A 10658-nucleotide genomic window follows, 5' to 3' on the forward strand; every position below is an offset into this window, starting at 1 on the left:
CGATTTTCCTCTTATTTCAGAAAATACTCAACATCAATAGTTGTGTCAGTTTTCACCGGTATAAACTTCTAGACTCGTTAGTCAAATACCAACACCCTTGAGTTTTGTACTTTGAAGTTGATCATCACATGACAAGTGTTCCGGATTTCACTATTAGTAATCTTATAATGTGATGAACAATTCCACTCATATTTTTATCCATAAAATCATGACAACTTCATGATGAAGCCACTATGGCTCATATGTAGATACGCGAATAACGTTAGTGCCCAACTAGTTGGAGGATCAGGACGCCTAGCATTTTCAACCTTCGTACATTCTCATAAAACTTATGAGTTTATGTAGTCTCACTAAATTATATTCTATCATCTTGTAATAAGGTATTAGATATCACATATATCTCACACCTTGATTATTTCTGAAAAAAACTTTTTCAGCTCCTTACTTTTCAAACAGATTTGAAAATCAAGTTTCACGGAGACAAGATAATTTTATATACTAATTGAAACCATTACTCTTTGAATTAACAATTTGAGGGTTACTGAAAGTATGCAATAGGACTTAATTATTTATTTATTCTTTACCAATACGGTACCAGTCCGTAAAGTTACTTGTCAGATTTAACAGTCTTTCTATCTCAATTACAAGCCTAGCGCAAGGTAAAAAATGGATGAAAATTCTACAAAATTTAATTCAAATACAATTTAGACTATGTTCAGGATAATTCGTTCAAGTTTTAATCAAATTACTAATGAACTCCCACTGAATTCAACACCCCTCATAGTTGTTTAGTGGCACATGATCCAAATTCAGTACACCAAGTCCGATCATAACGTGAGATAATGTAGTTTCAATGGTGAACATCAACATGTTGATCATATCATCCATATGACTCGTGTTCACCCTTTCGGTTTCCTGTGTTCCGAGGCCATGTCTGTATATGCTAGGCTCGTCAAGTAAATCCAAGTATTTTCGTGTGTGCAACATGGCTTACAGTCGTTGTATGTGAATATTTAGTCAATCAAAATGACGAACTTTTGCAACAGTGCATACAAGGGAGAACACTTTATTATCTTGATATTAATGTGAGGGATCATCTTATAATGCTACCGTCGCAATCTAAGCAAAATAAGATGCATAAAAGGATAAACATCAGATGCATGGATAATGTGATATGATATGGCCTTTTCTTCTTGTGCCTTTGATCTCCATCTCCAAAGCACATTAGCATGATCTCCATCATCACCTGCATTGCGCCAAGGTCCATGGCACTGCTTCATGGTTGTCCACCATCAATAGCAACTATTACAACTACTAACTCATAGTAATGAAATAAAACTATTACATGGTGATTGGCACGCAGGTCATGAAACAATAAAGACAATCACTAGGCTTCTGCCGGTTGCCAAATTATAATAAGGATCATCTCATAGATCAAATATAAACATAACCACTTAATGGCCATATCACATCACACGCCCCTGCAAAAACAAGTTAGATGCCTCTAATTTTCTTTGCATGTTTTATGTGGCTTGGGGCTTTCGAATAAGAACCGTTCTTACCTACGAACAAGAACCACAACGTTGATACAATTGTTGTCAAGTGCAGATTGTAAATTGGCTCTTACTATAGTGGGAGAGATAGACACCTGCAAAGCCACTTGTGCAATGCAAGTTGCACATCAAGCGTAGAGCAGGTTTCATGTGCGCAGACATGTAAGGTTAGCCCAGGCCGCTTCATCCCACCATCCCGCAAGATGCAAATTACACGAAAAACAAACGACAACAAAAGCATCAATGCCCATAAAACCATTATGTTCTACTCGTGCAATAGATCTACATATAGACACGGCTCCGATATCACTGTAGGGTTCGTAGCATAGAAAACAAAAAAATTCTACCGCAAGAGCGAATAAAGCCAAGATCTAACCTATGGAAAAACCAAAATTCAATCTATGAGATCTATGCAACGAGATAGATTAGAAACTAACCCTCACAGATCCAATCTATGAGATCTATGATATTTAGATGTAATAACTAAGTACTTTGAACCTGTTTATTTTGTTGTTGAACATCTAAATTCGTGTCCGTGGGCCGAATACGTTGGCCCGTTGGGAGCACCCTCAGGCGTAAATGGACGCACGGTCAAAAAAGACTATTTCCATATCTGTAGGCCAACGTAGATGGACACGCACGACCACTTTATGTGTCCAATTTGCGTCGCCCCGTTGGAGATGTCTAACATTTGGACGAGCTACGCTTACAAGTGTTCCACCCATACCCCACCACCCTGTAGTCTGTGTGTCAGTGCGTGTATCGGTCGTGGTCATCATTCCCTGTTACACTTGTCTCCCCTACATAGCTTGCTTGTCCCCAAGTAAGTGCGTGTGGAAAGAGAGTCTTCATCACATTCAAATCTTCCCACATTGCCGCATTCACCGCGATACAGTTGTTAGTCATCTTGTTCAACATTAGTTCTTTGTTACGAATGTTATGATAACTTACAAGTTTTATAATAAAATTTAGACTAGTAATTAGTTAACAGTATAAGGGAACCACCTAGACTCATCCACAGTCCTTTGACATTCTAAACCGTTCGATCGGGTTATAGCAACATGTTGTAGCTGCTACGATCAGTTTGGCTAGGCAGAGGATGGAAGGGGTCGGGCATTTTGTCCCTAGGGGAACATGTACGGTGAGATGCGGAAGCAAAAAAAAGCCGACGCTGGTTATGAGTCATGACTACCAATAGACAGCGGTCCAGCTCAACATCATGTTAGGTTGATACAACCATGCAATATTTTATTTTCTTTTTCTTTTTTCTATGATACATAGGCTGTACAAATCTCAAGTGGCACATGGACCACCTTGTCCACCCTCTATAGATTTGACACTACCAACGGACATAGAATCCAAATAAAAACATACAAGCTCATTACAAAAAGTCCAAACTGAGTAACCAACAATAAAGATTTCACAATTTGAAAGTTACAAGACACATAATTCGTAACTATTACAAACTAACATAGTATTCACTTAACTTGAATAGAAATCTAAATTATAGGACACTTCCAAGGAACCACTAGATGGTAGATCACAAATTATTGACTTGGTTATAACCTGAATAATTTGAACACGGTGAAAGTAACATATGCATGAAACTTTATGTGAGCATAGGTGGTGTGCACCACGTGTTGTGTGTTTACAGATAGCGTTTCATGCACTCGTCCATCCTGGTGTATTGAACTTCTGGGTAGAGCAGAGAAGCCTCTTCTTTCCCATCCTCCTCGATGTCAAAGTTTGTCAAGCAACCCTCATAGAAAATGTGGTAGTAATGTCCTACCCCCACCTGATTAGCAAGGTCCATACCTGGATATAAGTAAGCAGGATAGTAAGCATGTAAATTGAGGATTTTCAAGGGTGAAACTCGGTTTTGCAACTTCCTTAAAAAGGGTTTTAAATAATAGATGTTACTAACTGGAGGTGATAGTACATAATTTTCTCATGGATTTTTTTACAAAACATGGATACAATATTACTTCTTGAAGTAGACCGAATCATGCTCTTAATTCCAATTACAACTTGCATACGAGATCCATATTTAAAATTGTAGGGAAGACTTAGGCATCCACATTGACGGTACCGAAAATAAATATTATGTAATACGTTGACCTTTAATATTATCTCTAACAAGTGATGACTTCATGTGCCGAAAATATGTGATGAAAGACGATTATTAGAAATCGTGTGAAAAGGGTATGACTTCAGGTACAAACAAATAATAGTTTTGATATTATCTTATGAGGCAAGTGATCATTCCTTGATTAAAGTAAGGCATGCTTCTGTCTCTTCACTCGCTCACATGTTCAAGTGAAGACATGATTCAAGTGTACATGGCCTATAATTAAAACACCTCTCCACAAAGATGAAATGTTTTGCACACATTTATATTTGTAAACTTATTTTCACCAATATAATTTTGATTCAACAGAAATGTATCGTTGTTACCTTCCATTGACGCCAAGAATTCATCACTTGTAATGGGGATTTTCTCAAGAACCTTTCCTGAGAGGTTTTCCCATTTAGCAATCAACTCATTTTGACTAAGGATGTTCTCTGTCGGTCTTAGGTATATTGTCTTGTTCAAGGCCCGTGGATCATCAATGCACTTGATTGTGTATGTCCCGACGTCATCTTCGTCCATGAATACCACTTCATAGTACAACATAACTATATTTAGTTTGAAGTAGGATTTTGAAGGGAGCCGCAAATACATCTAGCCCGGGATTCACACAGTTAGGATAAATTAATATGTACAACAAACGTCCATCTTTACCTTTGACATTGCCATCTCCATATATGTGAACTTTCTCTTTGGGTGGAAGAAGTGTAGACATTTGACACAGGTTAGGAGCAAAGTAAGTAGCAAAACAATTCGCTGAAATGTAGGTGTGGGGAATGTTTGCTTCTTCTATCCTCCTCCTTATCTCCATCTTCTCATCAAATGTGATCCTTCCTGGTTCAAGGGCGTGACCCATCCTTGCTGGGTCCATGCCGAATTCAGATGGTAGGAAACGCTGCATGCAAAATTAATGCGTCTTATGATTGTGCTGGAGACATTTTCATCACTTTAATACAACAAACTAGTTAAGAACAATCACAACATATATGTCATACTCATAATACTACAATTTGTTTGTTAATTCATAACCTATTTTTTGACAAGAATTATTTTGTCACGCGTACCCATCTTTAGGTGGTGGCTTGCTCTTCTTTAAGTCAACTATGGCTTCTATAAACTGGGAGAACATAAGATACAACCAAATAATGGGTAACAAATAACTTATCGTCGCTACATCAGCACAACTCTCGGCTATGATACAAAAGACCTGCAAAGGATCAAAACCTCACCGCATCACCACGATAGTTAGGTGACAGTGTGAATGATATAGGTGATTGCGAGATCATGGATGTCTGGGTGGGGGACCGGATGGCTCTCCGGCGAGCGGCGTTGCAGTGGCTCTTTTCTTCGACCGTGTGGACGGTCAAGAGCAGTTGGCGGGGAATCCTAGTGTTGGTGGTTCTTCGGCAGTGGCCGCATCCAGAACGTGTCATGGAGGTCAGGTTTGATGGTAGCAGGCGGTCCGTTGGTTCGTGGTATGGCATGGAGGTTTTTGCGGGCGAAAGCCTAGCGCTTCGACGCCAGCGGTGGCGATGCATGTGGGTGTCGTGACCCTCCTGGGGTGTCACTTTTACCTCCCCCACACCAAAGCTCTGGGTGAAAACCCTAAACAATTTAGGTCTCGGCGACATCGGCACGTGGTGTCGTCATCTTGTTGGGGACGTTGGCGTGGAGCTCGGTTCCCCTCGATCCTGTTGTGCTTCCACCAACGGACGTACTCGAATCGAACCATGGTGCTCTTCATTGTTTGCGTAGTGTGTTCTCGTTGGCCTCTCACCCTTTACACGTTACTTTGTTGTCTCCGGTCCTGGTCCTCGGTATTTGCTGGCAGGATTGGCTCTCCACTCCCAAGAGTGAGAGGGCAGGCGGTCCTGGTCTAGGGCAACGAAGTCCGGTGGTTTCACAAGGTGTTGTTACATCTTTAGTCGGGTCTCTTAGATGTGTGTGGAGGGTGCGATCTCTCATGTTTTTGTTCTTTATATTTGTTCTGCTTTGTAAGAGAGTTTCATCATCACTTTGTACTGATTCGGCCGTGTGACTTTATTTATTAAGTGGAACGAAACCCTGTATCGAGGAATACAAAGTCTTGACCAGTAGCTGCTTTATTAATACTACTATGTGGTTTATGAGCTACAAAATCACAACGCGAAGTACTATTAGGTACAGATTCAAATTACTACATAATTTTGGAATAGTTCTTAGTCGAACTCTTGTCTTAGACGATCAAAATACAACATTACATGGAGTATGGTGCAAGTGCAACTTTGGAGAATCATATCCTTCAAAAATGTGATTAGACTCTCGTGCCTCTAGAAATAGTTTTTCGAATGCTCCTAGCAGAAGATCGGTGTCTTCTAGTTGGTGTTGGTCTTCCTATCAAAGGGAATGGGAGTTCGAGTTCCGTCAGAATCAGATTTCCGAAATTCTCACTAAGTAGGGGTTCTATCTTCATGAAATTTCAGAGACTCCTCCGCTAGGCATAGTTCGTGTTGGTCTCATGCTTAGTTGAAAATACCTGGTCTTCATGAAATTTCAGAGACTCCTCCGCTAGGCATAGTTCGTGTTGGTCTCATGCTTAGTTGAAAATACGCACCAGGTAAGGGGACTGCTGATCCCGCGACGAACAATCGTCCCAAAAAAGGTATTTTCCATTTAAAAAATCGAGATAAATTATGCACGTACACATATCCTTTGTACTTCCTAAGTTGTATAAAGGTTGTCTGATTATCTAAACAATTTAGATGTATCGAAGTACCTTGGGTGTACTGTTCACGCGAGATCAGGAGTTATCCTACCCCAAAAATTGCGTTTCACCTTGAAGGGGACCAACGATCTAGTGCTGATGTTGTTGTGCAACTTTCGGGACCCACTAGCCCACATCAACTCTCGATCTATGACTTGCATGATCGTTAATGCAGGATATGAAATGTCATCCGAAAGCATCCAAGGAAAGGGTTTCACTTTATCGAAGATTGGTGCTTGTTGTCTTGTCAAGGTCATCACACAGTACTTCAGGTTGTCTCGGTCTGCTGAGGAATAGAATACCGACAGCTCTGTCCTAATGCACTGGCCCGGCGACTGAACTTTTACTGTTTTCACTTTGTACGAAAGAAAAGTATTTTTTTGTGTAATTATAAATTTTAGACATGAATAGATTGCTGGGAACCAAAAACATTGAAATCTGCCACAAACACAAGAATTACTTGGTGTCTATTTGTAAAGACAGTTTACCCTGACTTGACTTTTCGTGAAAGAAAGATAGGTGGTGGCTAGGGTGGGAACCCTATCAGCTTGGAATCAACGAGTACTTGTCTCCTCTACTAACCGATCCGCTGGTTTGACGGGGTAGATACCTTGGACCTGCGCTCAGCGTTGTAGAAGTTGCCTAAAGTTAGAGTTTGCTCAATCGGTATCGTCGTTATGATGGCTATGGTGGTGTTGCATGTGACAAGAATAAGCTATATCCGCCTCCTCGTCCACCTTGTCGGCAGCGATCTCCTGGTGACGTTGAGAAGGCCGGGGATTCATCTGGTCACCTCTTCCCTGGAGAGGTGGATCTCGTCTAATCTACGTGTGTTATAGGTTTGGTGTCATAAAATTCGGGTCAATTAAAGGGTTCAATGGCGACGAATTTGGCTCTAGAACACGTGCGCAAAGACTTCCTGGTTATCATCAACAACGTTAGGCGGGCTTCGGTAAGGGAGCGGCGATAGTGCCGCGCTGACCGGCTCACTCTGGCGGCATTAGTGGTCTTTAGATGGTCCAATTATATCAATGTAATTTTTATTATGTTTGAGGTGTTCTATACTTCTTGTGAATATATTTGGATATTTCCCCAAAAACAGATAAAATTTAATGTGTGCTTTTCCCCGTACAATATCTAAGCGAAAACTGAAGAGCATTGGAACACATAAATATCAGATAGAATCCTCCAGAAAATGCACTAAAGTTCCGGTTGTAATGAGTAGGGTGTTAAGTGAGATCCCATCGAAATTTCACTTCTAATGCATTTTGCTTTTTTAGTGCAAATTTTGATACTAAAATTTAAAACTAGAAGTGGTAAAATACACTATAAATAAAATCTCACTGAGATCCCACCTTAACACCTTAGTAATGAGGTCCAGGCAAATACTACAATATATATGTGTGCGTCTGCGTGTGAGTGTGTGTAATACCTGGTTTGCTGTTTCTATATGACTGAGAAATTATGATTTCTAAATCGAGCAAGTTGCGTATAAGACTTTTCTTTTGACCTGTTGCGTATAAGACTTGGAGTTGTAAAAAAGTTGCGTCGGACCTTTGGTGTAATTAGTAATTACACCAACTGCACATAATGTAAAAACAGAAAGAAAATGTAATTACCCAACCTCTTCTATGCCGAACTTACTCAATTTTCAATAGATATAGATGGGTGCTAAGATTTGTTTTTGTTTTTGTTTTCTGAAGATAGATGGGTGCTAAAGATGGTGAACTAGAAATACGAAATTCTCATTTGAACTGGAAATTTATACAGTTGCATATATATTACCTCCCCTGAGTGAGATAGCCTACCTTGACATTCCCAGCTTCTTTGATAGCCTCCACCAGCTTGAGCTGCAGCATGAGGTTGTGGCTACGGAAGTGAACCCCGGACATGGCCGACACCACCACGTCCACCTGCTTCACGGCGGCGACGAGGGCGTGGTGGTCGTCAAGCGACGCCTCGACGAGACGTGCTCCTTGCGCCTTGAACGCCAGCAGCATAAGGAGCTTGTCGATGTCGAGGCCGATCTCCGGCCTCATCAGGACGAAGGTCTCGTGGCCCTGAGCTAAGCTCGCCTTCACAATCCTTCTTCCGATGTAGCCAGTGCCACCAACTACAAGAACCTTGCTCTTCTCCATGCCTGAGATAGAAGCTGCAAATTGATTTCGTCGTTGGCTTCCGCAAGTGACGCCGTAGTACTATATAGAGGTTCGTGGCCTGTGTCTGCTAGAGAGCTGGGGTCGCAATTTGTGTGCGGGACACAGGCTGCTATCAGGCCCATGCCACTTTTTGTGGTCGGGAGTTGCTATTCTTGCTCGGTTGTTCTTCGCGGCTGTTTATTTTCTCATAATAGTCGTGAAATCGAGAGGAGTGGTAGAAGACGCAACCCGTCGCGGAGCCGATATCCGTTAGAGTCAATGATCCGTCAAATCGTTATTATTAGTAGTATTAAAGTAACCTGCAGTTGGTGTGCGATGGTACCAGGCACCAGGTGATATGGCTTGCCAACGACCTAGTCGCTTGATTGAGATTTGGAGTTGCGATGTCACGTTGTCCTTCATTTTGTCTCAGTACTACTATACTTTCTTTTGTGAGCACACGTGGTTCTTGGCTTGCAATGTGTAGCTAAGGTTGATACAATGGGAAGAATCAACTTATACTTCTCTCTCAACGTCACATGATATCATCAAAATTTAACTTGCAATCCATGTTGCAATAACTAGCACGGTTAATGAAGCAATCTAATGGTCCTCGGTATTTATCTTAGTCGCGAGCCATGTGCAAGTAGTAAAATCTCAGTTGCACATAGGTGATGTGATTGTGCAGAGGGTGCATGAAAGCATATGGTGTGAGGACTTTTACAGTACCCCAAAATTAGTATGTGCCATTCATTTCTATTGATCCAATGGCTAGAATGTTTTTGTACTCCACCACTAATCCTATGGAGTACTAGCTCAAAAGCCATGGAGTACCTTGATCCCAGGGGCAAAACTGTTATCAGCTTTCCAAGAATATACGGCGAAGTATTCGAAATCTGAAAACGTATGATCTTGTTCGTGGCGGCCGGAGCTCGGACGCTGCCACGACTTGTTGGCGATGACAAGACGAGCCTCCTACCAGTCTCCACATTCATCATCATGGGATGGACGTAGCAAGTCCACACGGCAGGGATATACACCTCTGTCGGGACAACTTATTTTTTAGTTATACCTGAATCCAATCCACTACAGAAGATGCCTAACAAGTTTAATCTAAACCATGCGCGTCATTGTTGTATGATGAACTAGAACCCAACAGAATCAACTTAATTCACACAGAGGAAGTGATAATTTCCAAATCGAAATCAAAGATCTGGGTTGAACTTCATGGACACAAATTAGCAGTTGGTTCATCGTCTCGTGCATAGCAGATAGCCTAAAAGATTGTGCTGAAACCAGAGGCTTTGATGGTTGGGATGAGGTAGCGATGGAGAGGGCCTGCTTTTGATCGGAATGAAGTCTGCGTTGCGCTCGGAAGGAGCGGACCCATGGTGCTTGGGAATATTGGGTGTAGAGCGCGATCGGGAGGGTAGAGGCGACGGGTATGATGTTTTTTTTTTCGAAAAGGGGGAAAAATCGCATCAACTTCTGCATCCAAAGGATGCACACGGCTTTTTATTAGATTATTCGCAAACCTTACAAGAAGCAATACAAGAAATCAACCTCGAAGCCACCTCACTAGACCTACAGTGGGATGAAGGGGGTGACAATACATCAACTGACATCATCCAAAAACCAAATGCCTTTCTAAACCGTCCAATAGCAGGTGAGAAGCACATCCAGTCAAGCAGACTCTCCGCGCACGCCAACGCAAACGTCACAGAAGTTGCTACCGCCGTCTTCCTCGACTCCATCTTCAAGAGAGATCATCGCATTAACCTTGCAAGACATGCGACGGCGTATGATGTATCAGGGGTAACTGAAAAAGTCGAAAATGCCCTGCTAAATGGATGGCTATATATGTCTGGTACTCCCATCCTCCAAATAGAGTACGAGGGTACCCTAAAAAACTATTAAGTTGTTCAAGTTTCACCCTCTAATTTCTAAAAACCATTCATAATACACCTTTGCGCCGATTGATGGGTTTGATGTGGGTTTTATTACCACATCGGCGGTTCTTTTCCTATATCCAACCTTAACATACATGTACATGTATTGATAATTGATCTCGCATGTATTTACCTCCTGGTACATCT

The 10658-nt window shown here is 41.5% G+C and overlaps 1 protein-coding gene across 1 annotated transcript; it reads right to left on the reverse strand.

The window, feature by feature from the left end:
- Positions 1-2905: 2905 nt before the first annotated feature.
- LOC124675818 (isoflavone reductase homolog) lies at positions 2906-8588 on the reverse strand. The gene is made up of 4 exons (XM_047211891.1): positions 8233-8588; positions 4336-4576; positions 4008-4211; positions 2906-3368 (listed from the first exon to the last, which is right to left on the reverse strand). The coding sequence occupies exons 1-4, from the start codon at positions 8560-8562 to the stop codon at positions 3202-3204; spliced, it is 942 nt and encodes a 313-aa protein (XP_047067847.1). The 5' UTR covers positions 8563-8588; the 3' UTR covers positions 2906-3201.
- Between the last annotated feature and the right edge of the window lie 2070 nt (positions 8589-10658).

This window comes from Lolium rigidum, chromosome 7 (genome assembly GCF_022539505.1).
Source record: "Lolium rigidum isolate FL_2022 chromosome 7, APGP_CSIRO_Lrig_0.1, whole genome shotgun sequence".
NCBI classification, from domain to species: Eukaryota; Viridiplantae; Streptophyta; class Magnoliopsida; order Poales; family Poaceae; genus Lolium; species Lolium rigidum.